At 54.1% G+C, this 18,584-nt stretch overlaps 7 protein-coding genes across 7 annotated transcripts; 4 read left to right on the forward strand and 3 right to left on the reverse strand.

The window, feature by feature from the left end:
* Window positions 1–9: 9 nt before the first annotated feature.
* Window positions 10–2,215, forward strand: LAESUDRAFT_750520 (uncharacterized protein). The gene is made up of 6 exons (XM_040911606.1): window positions 10–123; window positions 190–340; window positions 395–469; window positions 537–661; window positions 718–983; window positions 1,046–2,215. Exons 1-6 carry the CDS (start codon window positions 73–75, stop codon window positions 1,965–1,967), a joined length of 1,590 nt encoding a protein of 529 aa, XP_040763333.1. The 5' UTR covers window positions 10–72; the 3' UTR covers window positions 1,968–2,215.
* Window positions 2,216–2,920: 705 nt separating this feature from the next.
* LAESUDRAFT_813407 (uncharacterized protein) lies at window positions 2,921–3,537 on the forward strand (the record flags this gene model as incomplete). The annotated part of the gene is made up of 4 exons (XM_040914485.1): window positions 2,921–3,127; window positions 3,181–3,291; window positions 3,358–3,446; window positions 3,514–3,537. Exons 1-4 carry the CDS (start codon window positions 2,938–2,940, stop codon window positions 3,535–3,537), a joined length of 414 nt encoding a protein of 137 aa, XP_040763334.1. The 5' UTR covers window positions 2,921–2,937.
* Window positions 3,538–4,551: 1,014 nt separating this feature from the next.
* On the reverse strand, window positions 4,552–7,755 carry LAESUDRAFT_750522 (MFS general substrate transporter). Its single transcript, XM_040911607.1, has 18 exons — window positions 7,307–7,755; window positions 7,229–7,247; window positions 7,147–7,166; window positions 7,063–7,078; window positions 6,831–6,997; window positions 6,640–6,763; window positions 6,367–6,584; window positions 6,208–6,308; window positions 6,117–6,154; window positions 5,983–6,056; window positions 5,856–5,933; window positions 5,682–5,794; window positions 5,570–5,624; window positions 5,442–5,515; window positions 5,365–5,388; window positions 5,210–5,306; window positions 5,003–5,153; window positions 4,552–4,941 (listed from the first exon to the last, which is right to left on the reverse strand). Exons 1-18 carry the CDS (start codon window positions 7,442–7,444, stop codon window positions 4,811–4,813), a joined length of 1,638 nt encoding a protein of 545 aa, XP_040763335.1. The 5' UTR covers window positions 7,445–7,755; the 3' UTR covers window positions 4,552–4,810.
* Window positions 7,756–8,104: 349 nt separating this feature from the next.
* Window positions 8,105–11,151, reverse strand: LAESUDRAFT_726888 (MFS general substrate transporter). Its single transcript, XM_040909118.1, has 19 exons — window positions 11,077–11,151; window positions 10,727–11,012; window positions 10,649–10,667; window positions 10,568–10,587; window positions 10,483–10,498; window positions 10,251–10,417; window positions 10,059–10,182; window positions 9,787–10,004; window positions 9,628–9,728; window positions 9,537–9,574; window positions 9,404–9,477; window positions 9,277–9,354; window positions 9,103–9,215; window positions 8,991–9,045; window positions 8,863–8,936; window positions 8,786–8,809; window positions 8,632–8,728; window positions 8,424–8,574; window positions 8,105–8,362 (listed from the first exon to the last, which is right to left on the reverse strand). Exons 2-19 carry the CDS (start codon window positions 10,862–10,864, stop codon window positions 8,232–8,234), a joined length of 1,638 nt encoding a protein of 545 aa, XP_040763336.1. The 5' UTR covers window positions 10,865–11,012; window positions 11,077–11,151; the 3' UTR covers window positions 8,105–8,231.
* Window positions 11,152–11,446: 295 nt separating this feature from the next.
* LAESUDRAFT_655724 (uncharacterized protein) lies at window positions 11,447–12,967 on the forward strand (the record flags this gene model as incomplete). Its single annotated transcript, XM_040904576.1, has 2 exons — window positions 11,447–12,145; window positions 12,203–12,967. 2 exons carry the CDS (start codon window positions 11,447–11,449, stop codon window positions 12,965–12,967), a joined length of 1,464 nt encoding a protein of 487 aa, XP_040763337.1.
* Window positions 12,968–13,580: 613 nt separating this feature from the next.
* On the forward strand, window positions 13,581–16,067 carry LAESUDRAFT_681115 (uncharacterized protein). The gene is made up of 4 exons (XM_040905754.1): window positions 13,581–14,042; window positions 14,097–14,199; window positions 14,253–14,551; window positions 14,604–16,067. The coding sequence occupies exons 1-4, from the start codon at window positions 13,624–13,626 to the stop codon at window positions 15,817–15,819; spliced, it is 2,037 nt and encodes a 678-aa protein (XP_040763338.1). The 5' UTR covers window positions 13,581–13,623; the 3' UTR covers window positions 15,820–16,067.
* Window positions 16,068–16,756: 689 nt separating this feature from the next.
* Window positions 16,757–18,419, reverse strand: LAESUDRAFT_813412 (WD40 repeat-like protein). The gene is made up of 6 exons (XM_040914486.1): window positions 18,189–18,419; window positions 18,049–18,121; window positions 17,585–17,988; window positions 17,210–17,530; window positions 17,100–17,157; window positions 16,757–17,047 (listed from the first exon to the last, which is right to left on the reverse strand). Exons 1-6 carry the CDS (start codon window positions 18,375–18,377, stop codon window positions 16,983–16,985), a joined length of 1,110 nt encoding a protein of 369 aa, XP_040763339.1. The 5' UTR covers window positions 18,378–18,419; the 3' UTR covers window positions 16,757–16,982.
* Between the last annotated feature and the right edge of the window lie 165 nt (window positions 18,420–18,584).

Raw genomic sequence — 18,584 nt, forward strand, 5'->3', positions numbered from 1 at the left:
CCGCCACAGCTCGGGTGCTGGCTCTGCGATCAGCATCGCGCGCATATATGTACTTTTAGCATCATTCCGACAATGGACGCTCGCTTGAGCATGAGGGAGACGCTGCAGGATGCTCTCGACGAGGTGTGTGCTTCGATGTTATTCGATAGAAGACGCGTTTGACTCCGAACCCGACCTGCTGGCGGACAGTTGGTCTCCCCACGGACATCGGCCGTGCGCGTAGGCGAGGTCCTCACGGACTTAGAACGGCTGCTCGCGGAGATTTACATGGGCGATGGGGACCCGGCGTCCGAGCGACGGTGCGCATTCATCGGCCTGCAGGATGCGTTTGAGTGCAACGGTGGGTGCCATGATGTGGCCTCGTGCTGCTGTTGACTTGCTCGCGATCACGCAGTGCCCTCGCGTGTCTTATCGTGGATATCCCTCGTCATACCTCGGCTAGAATACTTGACCAGCAAGCGATCTGATGGTGCGTTTATTATAAGGTGTTCTTCGTAGAACCTTCGCATGTAGCTGATGTGATCAATATCGTGAAGATGACCGGAAGTTTGAAGTGTCCGTACTTTCTTCGCAGCTCGTGCAAGCATTGTCTCTCGTGCAAGGTGTAGCATTAACCCACAAGGCCAGCAAACGGTATCTAGGGCGTAGATATGCACTTCAAGTTAGTTAGATAGGACTCGTCCATCCTGTCGATGGCTGACGATCCTCGGTCGATAGGTTCTCCTAGATCTACTGTATATTGCCCGTCATGTACCACTAGAGTGTACCAGTATATCCTCAAGCCGCTCCGCTTCTCCAAACTCCTCGATAAATCGTTTTCCAATCGTCAGTCCGGCCTCGATACCACTCGCATCTGCCATACTGGACACCCTAATTTGTGTGCTCGTCGATTCTTCGCCTGCTCTCCGCGTGTTCGAAGAGGCGAACGGCGTGCAGGTGGTGGTGAAAATTCTCCGAAGAGCAGAGACACCGCGAGAAGTGAGGTAAGCCGTTGAGTTTTTACTCGCTCTTTACGATGTGGCTCTAATTTATTTTACATTTTCAGGATGAAATGTCTCGAGTTTATATATTTCTATCTATTGGATGAGACAGCCCCGGCCTCCCAATCCGCCAGTGATTCCACCCAGAGAGGCGTCTCGCCACCCTGCGGTGACCAGTCCCACCCGACGCACCAGCGCTCCCTGTCAGACGTCTCCACTGACTCCTCCACCTCTGGGTACTCCATCTTCTCCTCCGCCTTCATCGAGTCTTCGTTCTCCTCCGTCTCCGCGCCCTCCACTCCTTGTTCCCTTACCAAGTGTTTACAACTGTCCGATCCTTACGTTGCTCAGGCCGAGTCAGTCCCGCGGACGCCTACTCGCCTGACTCCGTTCGGCCCTTCCTTGCGGGCCAATGCCAATCATGCTGAACATGCAGACTCGTGGTCGCCGATGATGCTTCACAAGGAGGGCAATCGCACCCCATTCAGCCCGAAGAAGGTTGCCGTGTCCCGTCCAGGAATTACTGCGGCGAAAACTACCTTGACATCGACGCCTACACCAAAGACGCCGCGCAGCACCACAATCATATCGTCCGCGAGCACAAAGACGGGACTTAGGCCGCAGACGCCTCGTGCCTCTCATCATCTGCGTGGCTCATCGTTGTCGGCGCAAATTGAGGCCTCCACGAGGTTCTTCTCGTCAGAGCTCGATGCGCACAGCACACTGCACCTGCACGCCGGAAAGCACCGTCGTGCGCAGAGCAGCTTGGGTGGCGGCTCGCGGACTCCTGACCCGTCCACTCCCAGCCAGTCACGCACGAGCTCGGGAAGCACCGCCTATGATTCGAATATGGTCGGGGTTTGGGCGAGCAAAGGCAGCGGGACGCGCACGATGGAGGAGAAAAAGAAGATTCTGGGATCGATGCTCGGGAACGTCGACGCGCTCGTGGAGGGCGTGCGTAAGGCGGGAATATGGGGTCTCGCGTAGATGCCCACCGCCAAAGCTGCTTGAACGAAGGCGAGTGTTTATGATAATTTATCAATGGCTGTGTATAGTTCTTGCCGAGGGTTTGTGATAAATGTAGCGTAGACCGTATGATACCTCGCTTGCCGTTGTTCTTGTCTCGTTTTCCGTGCGTACATGCCGCGTTTGACTTTTGTATTTTTGCTTTGTCGCTTCGCTTTCAAGCCTTGTTTTTATTGTCTGCTGGTATTTCTCTGATCCCTTATACGGTCAAATACACCTCGGTCGACTCGAGACATCGCGCAAGAACGGGAACGTGCTCGAATCTTGCACAGCAAAGAAAATACCACTTCTTGTTCCAGGAAAGGTATTAAAATTGAATTGAAATACTTCCGCCTTTCCCATCAAGTGAATAATGTCGGGAAAAGGCTTGGAAAAGCCCATCCTTTTCTGGGCATTGATTTGCACCAAACTGCCTTTATTGATGCAGAAAATGATGGGATGTTGCCCCAGGATACTGTAGGAATTGATGCATTGATGACTGATCGCGAATCAGTCGGCCGGGATACCCCGATACTTGTTTCCCCGCATAGGTCATTTCTTGGTTCGTCGACGTCATTTCTGCCGGTCTGCACAACACGATGGGCGACGTCGTGCAAGCAGAACACAGAGTCGGCCGCTGAGGCGTAGGATGGCGTCACGACGCTCACACAAAATTGTGACAAGAAGCAGCGAGGAAGGAGCTCTGGGCGTGACGAGGATGACGACGAAGCGGCTCGAAACGGCTCGAACAGATCGAGTCCCTGGCTGCCTTCGTCTCGTCACGCGCCCGGCCGCTTTCCACAGCCACCGTCGTGGCGCAGAGTGCCTCGAACGCTATAAGAAGCGGCTCCGCTGCGTAGCTCCTTCCATCTTACCTTCAACCGTTTGTATTACCTCACTTACCCACCACACCGCCTTACTCTTTTTCCCTTCACCACAAATCAAAGACATTATGACCCGCACCGAGCGCGCATCCTACCCCCGTGCTATCATCAAGGACCGTTCCGAGGCAAAGAATGCTATGGACAAGCATATTCCCAAGGGTGGCGCGGGCGCGCACAACTGGGGCGATGTCCAGCACGAGCACGAGTATGAAGAGGAAGGCTCGCTAGACGAGGATGCCGAGCGCGAAGAGAGTGGAGGTACGTGTTCGTCTGTACTCGACGCGTCGTGATGTGCTTACCATTCCCCTCAGCTCGGCCTCCGGCAGAGCAGCGTCCTACCCCGGAGCGCAGGACAAGCTCCCTTACAGAAGAGGAGTTGCAGAAAGCAAGAGAGTTCAGAAAGAAGGCTCTGAAGAGTGAGGGTGAGTACCCACGCGCTATTGATCCCTTGCTTCGACGGCAATGCTCATATCTCGGATATTATTCAGGCGTTGACCTTGCTGCTATCGCGCGCACCTCTGCTGCTGTTTCCCTCTCTCCCCCCAACCGGGAAGCCCCCATCACTTCTGACGCTAACGTGAGTTCGCCGCTCGCTTGCTGCAGTCACAGGGGTTCTCAGCTGACTCGCTACTGACTCTTGACAGACTTCTGCTGTGAGCACCGCATAATTTATTAATTGCATCATCCATCTATGGGGCATAGATGATCATATATAGCTGTAACTCGTACGGACGTTGTTGTAAAACAAAGCAGACATAGCAATTGTACTAGTGTCTTTAGGAATACCATCTCCAGTCAGCAATAATTTCGGCTCACTTTGAGTGTCGTGTGACTAGATGTCATTGATGGCATGTCATGGGAATGTATCGGCTGACCCTTGATGCAACAATTGACCCGAAGCTCGAGGTTGGAGCATGGTAGTGAAGGTACTTTAGTACCGTGCTTCCACTCACCTCGAGCACGCTGTCTCGCAGTCCATGGTGATCGTGTGACCCTCAGCAAGCGGCTGTGGATGGGACATCTGCTTCAGCCGAGAAGGTTCTTGCATGTGGGCTACATGTGTGACTCTGCGAAGCAATCTCCCACTGTCTGATCGCTATGATCAGCTTAGGCTGAGCTCAGATTCTCTGTCTTTGTGAGCTGCAAACGCGTCTGTGGCTGAGAGAAAGGAGTACCATCAAAGAAGCTTGGATACTCAAATAGGAAGGTGAGGATCTCTCCTGCTCTCAGGCCTCGCCTGTATCAGCGCTCAACGCTCAACGTTCAACGTTCAACTCGCACGGGAAAGTCTGCTACTGGAAAGTCTCGCAGCAAGGGGAAAAGAAATGAGTGCTGCTGTTTCTACCCAGTTCTCTGAAAATCAAGTTGCGAAGACGACCCGTCGGGTTCCATTCGTCCATGTTGTCGACCCACTGGTGCGCGAGGCGCATGCGCTCCGAGGTGCTCAAGGTGTCGGCAGGCACACCGCTATCTTCATCGACCGGAGCTGCTTATTTTGCTGATATGAGCTTTCAAGCTGTCTGTTGTTCTCAGCCGTGCTAGAAGGCTTCATTAGTGAGGGTTTGTGTCTTTAACTACATTGAAAGCACTTTTACTGAAAGTCTTCAAGGCCAGCTAGACACAGCATAGAATGTGGCGAAGATACCAACAACTGGTATCCGCGGCGTATGTCCGGCCGGAGTGGACGCTGAAGTATTTGGTCACTACCCCGAGGCATGTGTTCGTAGCGGCGATGAGGTGCCTTCACGTGTTTTCCGCCACCGGAGGTCAACTGAAACCACTGCATTGCTCTCGCGCTGTACTTGTAACTTGTAGCAGACCGAGGACTCTATTTGAATCGCGTAATGACGACGGCAGCTGGCGTCGTTGAGATAGCCAAAAATCACATACCGAGTCATGAACAGCATTCGGCTCTATATACAAGGGACAAGCGAACACCGGTCACGCTCTCTTTCCGTAATCCTTCGCATCGATGGACCCTTCTTCCTCCGTGAAGACGCCCGTTTCAGCATACGAACGGTGCCGCTCCGCCCACGCGACAGCATCGCGCCGTCCCTTCGTTACGTCCACGCCTACAGCCACCAAGTATGTCAGTCACCGCGGCAAAACTTCAATTCACGGAGAAGCACGCACTGAACCAGATGACCAGGCTCGCCGCTGTGCACAGCGCGAATAGAAAGGGGAACCCTTTCCAGTTGTTCTGCGTGTTGTTGATGATGGCCTGGATGACGTTGGGCCCGATCATCGACGATGCGCGGTTAGACAGACCGAAGAGGCCGAAGAACTACGTCGTTGCGGCTGAGCCACCTGGCGAAGGGTTTGCACATGATACGAACGTACCATGTTGTCGAAGCCCGGCGGCGCGAGCTCTGCCATCATCGTTTGCGCGAAGGCATAGTAGGGCGCTTGGAACAGGCCGAAGACGACGTTGTACGCCCTGCATGAAGCTTGTTGACATCTCTAACAGGACCATTTCCATCATGAGCTTTGCTTACCAAAACTCCCATTCGTTGTGGAATCTGCAATGATCTATAAGTATCAACGATATTACACTTAGAGGTCAGCCACAAACCCAAGTTTGGTCGTCCAAATGCCAATCATGCCCCACAGCGGGATGAGGATGGTTACGACATTAGTCACAATGAACTGTCGACATTCTATTAGTTACCAGACGAGATAGACTCTGCCGAGATAGATCACCATCCGCTTAGTACTGATTTTCCAGTATTTCTGGATGTACCAGAACCCCAGCGTGCTGTATCGCACGAGCGCATCAGCAATGATTCGCTCAGCATCCCGTGACAAGTGTTACCTGGCCGTGGAGGTGAAGGCCTGTGCCAATCCCAGGTAGGTGTTCTGCAAGAAGGAGAACTGGAACTTGTCATTCTGACATATGGATACGAGGGTGCCAGTCGTATTCAGGCCCTATCAAGAACATGCAACATCAGCACCCACTCTGCGATAGCTGAAGGTCGGATGCACGTACGTCGGATAGCAGGAAGAACGAAAAGAGATAGATGAAGGTATAAGGAAGCTTCTTATACTGCTTGAGAGCAATCCAGATCTACGAGGGGTCAGCACACACCTAGAACAGGACACTGAAGTACGCTTGCCTGCTTCCACCCTATCGTGAGGTAATGTTCGCCCTTCGGAAGTGCAGGCCCTGGACGCGGCTGCTGGAAGATGACTGACGGAGAAGACGCAAAGTATGAATAACGATAGTCCAGTAACTGGCCATCCGACTCACACCACCAGATGCCCAGCAAAACCCAGTATGCGTTCGTCCTATGGGTATGGTCAGTTCCCGCATAAATGAAGAAGGATGCAAGCCTACTAACAGGCAGATGGTGTAATTGTCCACCAATGGGTTACTTGCAAGAGGGAGGAGTATGGATAGATTGAGACATAGCACGAATATGTACCCCAGGTTGCTGTGCACCTAGATCATCTCAGCACATCGGTATGTTGCGTCTTTCGCAACACCTTATTACACCCACTGTGCTGATGTTACTTATCCTGTTCTTCTCCAGACTCTCCTCCAGCTCGTATTCTTCAGCGGGGATCTCACCACTGTCATACTTCTCTCTCAAAGAACGGGCATGCGGAGTGTTGCGGGCTAGCCGAGGAAAAACAGCAGCATAAAATACCAGCGTGGCGCCGTACGTGACGAAGCCCACGATGTACAGCCCCATGGCTGCGACCCAACGTGAAGGAGCTGGTGTACACGCATTAAGATCAGAAGCCACAGATCAGGTCGAGGTACGCCGTACACGTCAAGGCCATGCTGGCAAACTGCGCTCCCCAGCAAATGAGTGTGATGACAAACAGCAGCCATCGCCCAAAGGTGCCGTAATCAGCGGCGGACCCGATCGTCGTGAAGATCACTGTCATGATCTGTGCAAATATCACACCGGTGATGAATGTTAATGTGTGCCTGCATGCTAAGACACCGGTGACGTACAGCGAAGCTCACTCCGTTCGCGATCAGGACAATTGAACTGACGGACTTGGTTCCGCTGCCCCATGGCAGCACGCACTGCTCGGACGAGCTGCACGTTGAGCCTGGGCCCTGCGCAGGGTCCCAGCCTGCTGAGGTTGCAAAGGACTGGAACAATGTCAATGAGTACCCTGGAACGCGGATCAAACATCATCGTCAATCGCTGTACAGCGTACGACCGAGATGAGTGACAGACCGTTTGGCCCTACGCCCTACGCGAACACATGCGGATCAGTACAACACGCGGGCGCGACGTATATAAAACACGCTGCGGACGCACGTTGTCACCATTGCTGTACACTGACATACCGCGCACATTCAGTCATGGTTCGCAGACACAGCAGATCAGCATGAGAACATACGATAATAGCTCCAAAGTTCCTGCACGATACATTGATGAGACCTCAACACGCACGTCCTCCGTGTCGCACTAGACGCACCTTCCTCGTTACCAACGGCTCCTCGCGTCTGATTGGAGCGACCACAGCCACTTCCACTTCTGCCTCTGGGAGCTTGCTGATCCCTGCTACAGCAACCTCTTCGGTGGGAGTCGTAAACTCGCCTTCTACGTCAGTCATTATGTTCTGAGTGCGCACAGCAGACAAACAACGGAGGCATCGAGAGCGGGCAGGAAGCACCGGGGTGTGTTTGCTGATTGCGCGGCGCTCATATGTAGTGGAATGGAATTCCCATGCGTGCACTTATCAAGAAGCGCGAGACGTTCTGGGTATGGTTGAGAAGATAAAGGGGCGCTCGCCATGCGCACGCTGCATCAGGTAGGCGGAGTACTGATGCAGTCTACCCGCGGCGTAGAACACGAGATACCGGGACATGTATAGGTAGCGAGTAGCCCGGAAGGTTGAGGATGATTTGATCTGTCCTTGATGCATTGATGCCTCAGATATGAGACACGGCAGCTAGATAACAAAGTTGTTCAGGCAGAGAAGTAGAGTGCAGCACAAAGAATGGATTCGAGATATTCGTCTCCAGGTCTCCCATGGCTGGGAGATCAATTATGGCCGCTTCGTGGTCAAGCCGTGGTCGACGTTTTTTCTGCGACAATCTGTGACAGAGCGCGTTGTTCCCACGGGTGTGCTTGCCTGCGTGCAAGCTCGGCAGCTCCTCTCTTCATCTTTCCTTTCACATGTTCTTCGCCACTGGATGTTAACTGAAATCATTGCAATTTCGGTTGTGCTGTATTTGTGACTTGTAGCAGACTGAAGGCCGGACATTTATCATTTCACGATGACGAGTCACGACGGACGACGGCCCAAGTGGCATTGAGATAATCAAAAAATCACATACCAAGTCATGAACAACATTCGACCGTATACATACGGAAGAGACAAGTAAAGCGAACGCCGGTCACGCTCTCTTTCCGTAATCCTTCGCGTCAACGGACCCTTCCTCCTCCACGAAGATGCCCGTCTCAGCGTACGAACGGTGCCTCTCCGCCCACGCGACAGCATCGCGCCGTCCCTTCGTTACATCTACGCCTACAGCCGCCAAGCATGTCAGTCACCGCAGCAAAACTTCTACCCAGGGAGAAGCACACACCGAACCATATAAACAGGCTCGCTGCGATGCACAGCGCGAATAGAAAGGGGAACCCTTTCCAGTTGTTCTGTGTATTGTTGATGATTGTCTGAACGACGTTGGGCCCGATCATCGACGAAGCGCGGTTAGACAGACCGAAGAGGCCGAAGAACTACGTCGTTGCGGCTTAGCCACCTGGCGAAGGGTTTGCAACATGATACGAACGTACCATGTTGTCGAAGCCCGGCGGCGCGAGCTCGGCCATCATCGTTTGGGAGAAGGCGTAATAGGGCGCTTGGAACGAGCCGGAGACGACGTTGTACGCCCTGCATGAAGCATGTTCACATCTCTAACAAGACCGTTTTCATCACGGGTCTGCTTACCAATACTCCCATTCGTTGTGGAATCTGCAATGATCTATAAGTATCAACAATATCACACTCAGAGATCAGCCACAAACCCAAATTTGGTCGTCCAGATACCGCACATGCCCCACAGCGGGATGAGGATGGTTACGACATTGGTCACAACGAACTGTCGACAGTATATTAGCTCCCAGAGGAGATACAGCCTGCAGAAGTGGACTACCATCCGTTTAGTACTGATTTTCCAGTACCTCTGAATGTACCAGAACCCCAGCGTGCTGTATTGCACGAGCACATCAGCAAAGATTTGCTTAGCATCCCGTGACAAGTGTTACCTGGCCGTGGAGGTGAAAGCCTGTGCCAAGCCGAGGTAGGTGTTCTGTAGGAAGGAGAACTGGAACTCGTCATTCTGACATATAAGTACCCGTGTGCCAGTCGTGTTCATGCCCTGTCAGGATACGCAACGTCAGCACCCACTTTGCCATAAAGTGAAAGTCAGATGCACGTACGTCGGACAGCAGGAAGAACGAGAAGAGGTAGATGAAGGTGTAAGGAAGCTTCTTGTACTGCTTGAGAGCAATCCAGATCTACGAGGGGTCAGCACACACCTAGAACAGGACACTGAAGTACGCTTGCCTGCTTCCACCCTATCGTGAGGTAGTGTTCACCCTTCGGAAGTGCGGGTCCTGGACGTGGCTGCTGGAAGATGACTGACGGAGAAGATGCAAGCATGAACAACAGTAGTCCAGTAATTGACCATCTGACTCACACCACCAGATGCCCAGCAAAACCCAGTATGCATTCGTCCTGTGGGTAGGTTCACTCTCAGTACAAGCCAAGGCTGATGGAAGCCTACTGACAGGCAGATGGTGTAATTGTCCACCGACGGCTTACTTGCAAGAGGGAGGAGTATAGATAGATTGACACATGGCACGAATATATATCCCAGGTTGCTGTGCATCTAGATCATCTCAGCGCATCAGTATGTTGCGTCTCTTACAATACCTCGTGACACCCACCGTGCTGATGTTACTTATCCTGTTCTTCTCCAGACTTTCCTCCAGCTCGTACTCTTCAACATGAATCTCACCATTGTCGTACTTCTCTCTCAAAGTGCGCGCATGCGGAGTGTTGCGGGCTAGCCGAGGAAAAACAGCAGCATAAAATACCAGCGTGGCACCGTACGTGACGAAGCCCATGATGTACAGCCCCATGGCTGCGCCCCAGCGTGAAGGAGCTGATGTGCACGCATGAGATCAGAAGCCACAGATGGATTAGAGGCATGCCGTACACGTCAAAGCCACGCTGGCGAACTGCGCTCCCCAGCAAATGATTGTGACGGCGAACAGCAGCCATCGCCCAAAGGTGCCGTAGTCCGCGGCGGACCCGATCGTCGTGAAGATCGCCGTCATGATCTGCGCAATATATCGTATCAGTAATGCATGCTAATGTGTGCCTGCGTACTAAGATACCGGTGACGTACAGCGAAGCTCACTCCGTTCGCGATCAGGACAATTGAACTGACGGACTTGGTTCCGCTGCCCCATGGCAGCACACACTGCTCGGACGAGCTGCACGTTGAGCCTGGGCCCTGCGCAGGGTCCCAGCCTGCTGAAATTGCCAAGGACTGGAACAATGTCATGGAGTACCCTAGCACGGGGATCAAATGTCATCATCAATCGATATACGGCGTACGACTGAGATGAGTGACAGACCAAGTGGTCCTACGCCCTACACGAACACATGCGGATCAGTACAACACGCGGGCACGGTGTATCATGAAGCACGCTGCGGACGCACGTTGTTACCGTTGTAGTACACTGACATACCGCGAGCACATTCAGCCGCGGCTCGCAGACAGCAGATCGGCATAGAACATACGGTAATAGCTCCAAAGTTCCTGCACAATACATTGATGAGACCTCAACACGCACGTCCTCCGTGTCGCACTAGACGCACCTTCCTCGTTACCAACGGCTCCTCGCGTCTGATTGGAGCGGCCACAGCCACTTCCACTTCTGCCTCTGGGAGCTTGCTGATCCCTGCTACAGCAACATCTTCGGCAGGGATCGTAAACTCGCCTTCTGCGTCAGTCATTATGCTCTGAGTGCGCGCAGCAGAGAAACAACTTAAGCGTCGAGAACGAGCAGGAAGCAGTGGGGCGTGTCTGCTGATTGCGGGGCGCTCATAGTATGTAGCGGAATGTAATTCCCATGCGTGCACTTATCAAGAAGCTCGAGATGTTCTGGGTATGGTTGAAAAGATAAGAGGCGTTAGGCAGTGCACGCTGCATCAGGTAGGTGGAATACTGATGCAATCTACCCGCGGCGTAGAACACGAGATACGGGGACATGTAACCAGTAGCCCGGAAGGTTGAGGATGACTTGATCTGTTTGATGCGTCAGATGTGAGATACGGCGACAAGATGACAGAGTTGTTCAAACAATAGAGTGCAACCCAAAGAATGAATCCGATATTCTCGATGACCGTGGCTGGGACTGGGAGAATAAATCCCTGTGACAATGTGTGACATCGCGCGTTGTTCCCACGGGCGTGCTTGGGCGTGTCTCCTGCGTGCAGGGCGGACAGGAGCTGAGACCTGCATACATAACTCAATCTCAGCAGCTCCTCTCTTCACCTTTCCTTCCATCTCTGTCGCCTCCAGACTCCGTTGCGAAGATGGTATTCCGGTTGTTTAGCAGAAAGTCTCTCACAGCGCACGAATCACTGGCAGGCCTGGCGTCTGAAGCTCCTACACCCTCAACGGTCGCGAAGACACCATCAAAGCCCACGGTGCCTGCACAGACTCAATTGCGAACGCCGTCACCGTCCGTTGAGTCTGCTTCTGTTGCGAGGGTGGGGTCGCCTGCTTCCAGCATGGCGCGTCTATCTGTGAAGGAAGGTGCAGCGCTGCCTTCACCCGCCCATCCATCTCTATCCGCTTCCGATACCGCGATCCCTCCTGTTCCTGCATTCACCGCTCTGGAACCTACCGTCGCATCACTCACCTCTCACATCGCCTCCATCCCCGCAAAGACACTGCACTCCTACCTCCTGTCTCACCTCCGGGACGCCCCCGAACCCATCCTCGCTGCGTTTGCGACGTTCTTCGCTGAGCTCGTTCCACCCCCGCGGCTTCATTGCGTGCGCTGTCACAAGGACTATGTGGAGGTCGAGAACGATGATCGGAGCTGTCTGGTGCCGCATGACGACGAGAGTGCCGAGGTCGAGCGCGTCGGGAGGACCGCGAGAAGCGGCAGGCTCTCGATCGATCCTGGGACGACATACGAGACGCTGTGGGGATGCTGCGGTAAACTCACCGAGGGAGACGGGGACCAGGGCCCGCCCGATGGCTGGTGCTATGAGGGCAAGCATACGGTGTGTACTCTAATCTCTCCTCATATCTCTTCATGACATCCTGACCGTCTCCTGCAGACTGACATAAAGCGCGCCCGTTTCCGGGCCGACTCGACTCCCCAAGACGACAAGCTCACCTCGTGCATCCGGCTCAACTGCCACGGCGTCCGCGACCAGCTCCCGCGCACGAACCTACGCAAGCGGAAGCGCAGCGTAAACCTCCGGGAGCCCGCTAGTGACGAAGCGGCGAGCGAGGGCGAGCCGGACAGCGGGATGGAGGAGATCGCGGGCCGCGCGAAGAGCAAAGGAAAGGTGGCGGGCAAGGGCAAGGGCAAGGCGAAGGCGAAGGCCGCTGCTGCAGACGATGAGCATATGGACGTGGACCAACGTGAGCACGAGGACGCGGAGAACGTCAGCATCAGCGCACGCGGACGCACCCCTGCTGCTCGCAGGCAGTCCAGGGCCTCCGTCGCACCCGCCTCTCAAGCCAACGCCGGAGCCGCTGCTCCCAAGCGCAGGGGCCGCCCGCCGAAGCCCAAGCCGGCGCAGCCTGTGGAGACGACGGACGCAGACGCGGATGTGTCCAGTGCGTCGGCGCAAGTGAAGCGGCCCGGGCGGAAGCCGAAGAGCAAGATGTATGTGGAGGAGTCGGACGAGGCGCAGGATGCGGACATGGATGGGGAGCAAGGTCCGAGGACGCGTTCGCAGAGCCGGACGCGTCAGGCTAGTGTGCAGACGGGAAGGCCGAAGTCGGCCGTGAAGAAGGGGAAGGAGAAGGAGGTAGAGAAGGACGGCGAGAGTGATAATGAGGTGCCGAAGAAGAAGAAGAGGCTCTCTACGTAAAGACCAGCGCTACGCTGCTATGCTCAAGACATCGAAAATGATGTCTGGTCCCTTTGGTTGATCTCCATCTGGACAAACTACCATCATGTTGACTCACGGCCGTTGTTTATACCCCGAGTGAACTTTCTGCTCTATGAGTGAGTCTATCTATGATAGTTTGCTCGTGCATTGCTCATCAATTAGTCTCAACTCTAGTCAGATATCTATCTCTTTCTACTGGACGAGATTGTTGTATGTGACCATTAACGATATGAGAGCTACTCGTTCTCGAGCTGATAATCTTCTGATGATGATATCGATGACGTCCACTGTACGTCTAATCTCGTAGCTTGAGGCTACTTCTTATATGACTCTACCTACGAATATGTACATCTTCTCAGCGCTCCAGCATATGCATCTGCGAGTCTTACTTTATGAACTGCTACGATGATCTCGCGAACTCGAATGGTCTTTTACGTCCTCCGTCTTCTCTTCTGATTCATCGAATTTTCCGATTTGCAATGATAATGATAATGAAGCCGCTGCGCGTGCACAGGACACGAGGGACATCCCGAAGTTGACTCAGGCTTCAGGGTCGTACCTTTTATATACAGGAAGGCCGTTCAAGTTGAACCGGTTTCCCTTTTCTCAACGTCCCTTCTCCCACGCGCACTCTCATGTCGACCCCCCTCGACATTACGGTAGTCAACAGCGTGCATCCTGCGCCTAGCGGCAATGGTGCGCCCGTGAATGGCAATCCGCTCGATGCAGCCACCGACGCGCCGCCGCCGCACTGGTTCACCTTTCCGCCGTTTCCCGCTCCCCCTCCGGGTGTGACAGTCACGCCGTTCAAGACGTTCAAGCCGTCGGGCATCGTGGTCGTGCAGAATCCGCCGCCAGACTACATCGAGCGCGATGGGCTGGGCATCCCGACCGTGCCGTTGCGCGTGAAGCACAGCCTTACGGAAGGCGAGCAGCGCAAGAAGAAACGGAACAAGACGGTCACGCGTCCGGATGGCACGGTGCGACGCGCGACGTGGTGGGAGGAGTGGGAGACGGGCGAGGACGCGAGGAAGATGACGGCGCTGGTTAACCCGTATGTGCTGCGTCCTGTCCTCGGGGGAATGCAGACTGATCAGACGCGTCGCAGCTCGGATTCACGCGTCGATCGCCTGCATCAGGCGTCGCAGGACTTCAAATCGTGCCGTCCATGGCCTGCACTTCCCTCGGTAGTCCCGCAGCTCTGGGATGCGGTAAGCGCATCGAGTCTCACCAGCGCGTCTATTCATAACCTGATTGTCCACAGTTTCGTCTGTATGTCGGGATCATCAGCAGCGTCAATCCACCCGTTTCGCGTAAAACTCTACAGACGATGCAGGCGCAGAATGTTTCGGACGACGATGACGACGACGACGAAGATGCAGATGATCCCAAGGTGAAGGAGTCGCAAGCGGCCGTAACAGATGAAGAGAAGGAGCGTGCACATGAGCTTGGAGACAATTTTCTCGAGGCGAAGGATCTGCATATGGACAACTTCTTGAACGACACGGAGAAGAACATCAAGATATTCTTCTCGTCTCACTTCCGCGACAAAGGCCTTATATGGTACGTGACTATATGCATAACCAGCCTTTCCCCACTTATCACCGGCGAGCAGGTCTGAGCAGCGCGTACGCGAGGGACCCATCCTCATCGGCTTCTTCCTCGGGTTCCTCCTTCGAAACCGTGTTTTTCCGGAACCTGAGCAGGAGAAAGGCCTCCGACGCGCTCTACAGGTCATACAACTCGCTCGTAAGGAGCTTCCGGCCACGTTCATTATCGGCAAAGCCTTGCCCGACAGTCTCGGCGTGGGCTGCGAGAAACTCTTCGGAAGTATGGCGGAGATCGCGTGCATCAACATTGACTTCGGGGACAATACTCAGGCGGACGTCACTGAAGATCAAGAGGATGAAGGCGAGCCCGAGACCAAGAGACGCAAAGTCGAGGAGAAGGAGGAAGATCGTGCATTGAAGGAGGCCATCGGCGAGGTAGACGCAGAAGTCATCACTCCCGAAGTCATCGAGAGCCTCGGAAAGGCCGTGCAGCAAGAACGCGAGGCAGCCGATGCCGACAGCGATGGAACGGGCGCCTTAGCCTGGGGCAACGCCTCCGCCGACAGCGGCTGGGGCACGGGAGGATGGGGTGCTGGGAACGCGAGCTCAGAGCCTCCCGACCCCTGGGCTCAGCCGGGTAGCACCTGGGAGATCATCATCGAGCCGAACCCGATTATGGCCTTCCTTGGCCCGACGATCTTTCCACTGACGCATACAACGGGCGTAGCAGAGCGCTCCACGCGGCGCATCCTATCACTCATCCCTGTACAGGCCGCATCTCCCGCTCCTGGCAAGGCAGCAAGGAAGAAGGCCAAACAGCGTGCGGGAGGCATGTCGGACGCGGAGAAGGTGGAGGAGGAGTTGTGCGCGCGATTGGTGAGGGCGACGCTCGCGCCGTGGGGCGACTGGGAGCGGCACACGGGGTCGGACATTATGCGGCCTAGCGTGTTGTCACGATCGCGCGGCCCATTCATCACGGAGGCGGACCAGAGCGAGGACAAGATGGACAGCGAGAATGGTGCCAAGCCTCACGACCCGTTCAAGGACGAGATCACAGTATTGTTCGAGCCGGCGGTGGCGGAGAAGCTCATCATCGGCATGGGCCTTGCCGGGACGTGGGTGCAGCTCGCTCGTCAAGACCTCAGCGCTGGATCCTGGACGGACAAAAATGCTGCGGGGAAGCAGCAAAGAGACGAGAAGGGTGAGTTTGGGGTGCCCACCAAATTGTGGTACATGGAGCACCTGGCCTCCATCATACCGAGCTACCATACCGAGCCATGATTTTGTTACGTTGTTCAGCTGATGTGAACCGTCTCTGCTGCTTATGACGCCTCGCGCCGTCGTGCTCTGTTTCTGATCATCAAAATGTACCAATACTGCTGTATATCGACAATGTGCTGTATCGTGCCTTCCCAATCAAAATCTGACCGTTTGAAATGTCGTGACGGTCTAACGGATGCTTACCAGCGTCCATGTTCGGCGCCCGGCTGAACGGAGACTACATTATTACACTTTCTTCTTCCCCTAACGCCAGCCAGAGCATGGTGTACGAATGAAACAAGTCAAATGTTCAATCAACGCTAGTTATCTCAAAGATGCGCGCGAATTCGTAGAAGCCGTGAAGCAGTGCAACGATTGTTTCGTGAACTTCATCGTCAGCACCGATCTGCCCGACAATTTGGCCGAAACGCAAACGGATCCCAATCCATAGAAAGCTGCTATGCGTGAATAGAGGAGACGGATTCCTGTAAAAGGTCCTCATTTCTCGTCAAACGGGCGATGGACACATGAAATTACCTTACTTTGAGTCTCATCAGATCCGCGGACAATGCAATTTCACGATGGACGATTGCAACCCATTGCTGTGTAGATTTTTCGGTTGTGCACTTTCTCATGCCTTCCCGCCCATCATTATCGATCCCGCTCTCATAGACAGAGTGATCAGTGGGAGAGAAGCAGCGACGGCGTTCATCTCAGCGCGGATAGCTCACATGAAGAGAGCCACCTGAAGAAATCGAAACCGCACATAGATTTCGCACCCGTGCTTCGGAAGGAGTAAGTCATCAGCAGAGCTCATGCATCGTCGACTAACTCCGGCGAAACCGGAAGACGTCACCGAACTGATTACCCTGCACTCCGAATTTACCAGCCAGGGCCCGATCTCGGCGATGACAGCTGGAGTGCGAGGAATCATGACCAATGCAGCAGTCAAGATGAACTGGAAAGGAGTAGTGGGCGCCACTTGATTGAGGATGTAAGCACTAACCATCTCTGGGAGCTACATCGATATTCGTATTCGTTATCTGGCCCGACAATGATTCATCTTATCTACACTGGGATCATGCATTAGATTTTCGCAAGAAAACATGTCGAGGTGTCCAGGCGTCAGTCATTCGTGCTGTGAGCATGCACTCCATGCAGTAAGCGTCCAATAAAAATGGAGGTCACAAAGGCAAGCTGGGCTCAATCTCTCCCAAAAGCATTGTCGCGTCCTTGCTTCCCGTTAGAACTGTGAAGAGAGTGAGGTCAATGTCACAAACAAGAACGCCGTAATCACTTACTGATGGGCTCCTTTGGATGGAAGTCAACCGCGGTTACAGTGCCCTTGTGACCAGGTAGCTAAAGAAACCATGAGGTCTCGGGTCATGCGACGAGAGACAAGGAGACGGACCTTGTACAGCACTTTTCCGCTCTCGACATCCCATATGCAGACTGTGCGATCTGCTCCGCCAACTGCGACGCGCCGACCGTTATCGTCCTTACTCCACGCGCCTCTCAACAAGGTGTTCTCAAAACCGGCGGGCGCACCCATCAGTACGCGGTGAATACGCGCAGGCGACGGCGAGAACGGCCGGACATCGTGGATGACGGTCTGGGAAGAGAACGACGGGGAGAGCAGGAAAGACCCGTTAGGTGACAGAGACAGCGAGGTCGGCGTGTCCGTGTGTCCTGTGAGGCTGTACACCTGCTCATTTTTGCGCAAATCCAGAACCTATGTGAATAGAATTAGCAACACAATGAGGCGACGACGATGCACAGCGCTTACATGGATTTCGTTGTCCAGCGCGCCTGCATAGATGTTCGCGCCATCTGCACTCCAGCACACAGACGTGACTGGACAACCGAGCTCGAACACGCTTATCGGTGTCTTAGGGCCCTCATCTCCACCCTCCCAGACCCTCACCGTCCCATCATCTGCACCCGTCACCACCAACTCGGTGCCTGCTCCACCGGCCATTGTCCTGTCAAGCGAGTTGATAATGCCTCGGTGAGCGCGTAGCTTGCGTATGCGCTGACCAGTAGTGAGGTCTGTCACGTTCAGGGTGTGATCCGCTGAAACAGTATACAGCAAAGGAGAGAAAAGCGACCATTGAAGGTCGAGGATGGGAGCCTTGTGTAGGTTCGCGAGTAGTCCATAGTTGGTGTTCGGCGCATATGTTCGCCAAAGGGCTAGAAAAACATCCATCAAAACTGTTTGCTTATGCACTGAGAAACAGTATGTAGACACACAAACGCTGCGATCTGCAGAGCAAGCCGCAATATTTTGGCCAGTAGGGTCGAACCTACAGCTTAGAATCTCTGCCTGTATGTTCAGGTCAACTACGCTCGGAAATGACACGCCTTCGACGCTCTACACTGTGCATACTAACCCCATGCGATCCGCTGAGACTAACAATGGGAGCTTCAAGACTGCTCGTTCGCTGCACTGTTCGAATTAGTGCCTGCTGTCGTTCGTCATTGGAGGAAGAGATCGCGATTTGGTTCGTCGGTGGAGACGAGGATCGTGTCCTCTTCACTAGAGCTCCGCCTTGAGGTGGTGATGCTGTTCGCTTGGACATAATGTTGAGCAGGGTATATGAGCAGAGGCAAATGTGGCGAGGATATTCAGACGTGAAGTATGTAAATAGCGCCCAGCACTTCGCCTTCCCAATAAGGTGATGGCCACATGAATGTCTCAAATTTGCTATCGACAGACAAAAGTGCGCAGTCCGTGCATAAATCATGGAGTATATACAGATGCCTTGCTAGGGTATCTGGCGGAGATT

This window comes from Laetiporus sulphureus (assembly GCF_001632365.1).
Source record: "Laetiporus sulphureus 93-53 unplaced genomic scaffold LAESUscaffold_25, whole genome shotgun sequence".
Classification (NCBI taxonomy): Eukaryota; Fungi; Basidiomycota; class Agaricomycetes; order Polyporales; family Laetiporaceae; genus Laetiporus; species Laetiporus sulphureus.

Bases quoted from the DNA above. Each gene is read 5' to 3' on its own strand.
- LAESUDRAFT_726888 (XM_040909118.1), bottom strand. From the start codon at position 10,864: ATGACTGACGCAGAAGGCGAGTTTACGATCCCTGCCGAAGATGTTGCT. The intron at 10,005-10,058 runs GTACGGCATGCC...CGTGCACATCAG, and splicing joins CGCCAGCGTGGCTTTGACGT to CTCCTTCACGCTGGGGCGCA. The intron at 8,810-8,862 runs GTTTGTGGCTGA...AGATCATTGCAG, and splicing joins ATCTGGACGACCAAATTTGG to ATTCCACAACGAATGGGAGT.
- LAESUDRAFT_750520 (XM_040911606.1), top strand. From the start codon at position 73: ATGGACGCTCGCTTGAGCATGAGGGAGACGCTGCAGGATGCTCTCGAC. The intron at 662-717 runs GTTAGTTAGATA...CTCGGTCGATAG, and splicing joins GGCGTAGATATGCACTTCAA to GTTCTCCTAGATCTACTGTA. The intron at 984-1,045 runs GTAAGCCGTTGA...TTACATTTTCAG, and splicing joins GAGACACCGCGAGAAGTGAG to GATGAAATGTCTCGAGTTTA.
- LAESUDRAFT_750522 (XM_040911607.1), bottom strand. From the start codon at position 7,444: ATGACTGACGTAGAAGGCGAGTTTACGACTCCCACCGAAGAGGTTGCT. The intron at 5,934-5,982 runs GCAAGCGTACTT...GACCCCTCGTAG, and splicing joins TCACGATAGGGTGGAAGCAG to ATCTGGATTGCTCTCAAGCA. The intron at 5,154-5,209 runs GTACGTTCGTAT...GCAACGACGTAG, and splicing joins CGCCGGGCTTCGACAACATG to TTCTTCGGCCTCTTCGGTCT.
- LAESUDRAFT_681115 (XM_040905754.1), top strand. From the start codon at position 13,624: ATGTCGACCCCCCTCGACATTACGGTAGTCAACAGCGTGCATCCTGCG. The intron at 14,043-14,096 runs GTATGTGCTGCG...GACGCGTCGCAG, and splicing joins ATGACGGCGCTGGTTAACCC to CTCGGATTCACGCGTCGATC. The intron at 14,552-14,603 runs GTACGTGACTAT...ACCGGCGAGCAG, and splicing joins CGCGACAAAGGCCTTATATG to GTCTGAGCAGCGCGTACGCG.
- LAESUDRAFT_813412 (XM_040914486.1), bottom strand. From the start codon at position 18,377: ATGTCCAAGCGAACAGCATCACCACCTCAAGGCGGAGCTCTAGTGAAG. The intron at 17,531-17,584 runs GTAAGCGCTGTG...CTATTCACATAG, and splicing joins CGCTGGACAACGAAATCCAT to GTTCTGGATTTGCGCAAAAA. The intron at 17,048-17,099 runs GTAAGTGATTAC...CTCTCTTCACAG, and splicing joins CCATCCAAAGGAGCCCATCA to TTCTAACGGGAAGCAAGGAC.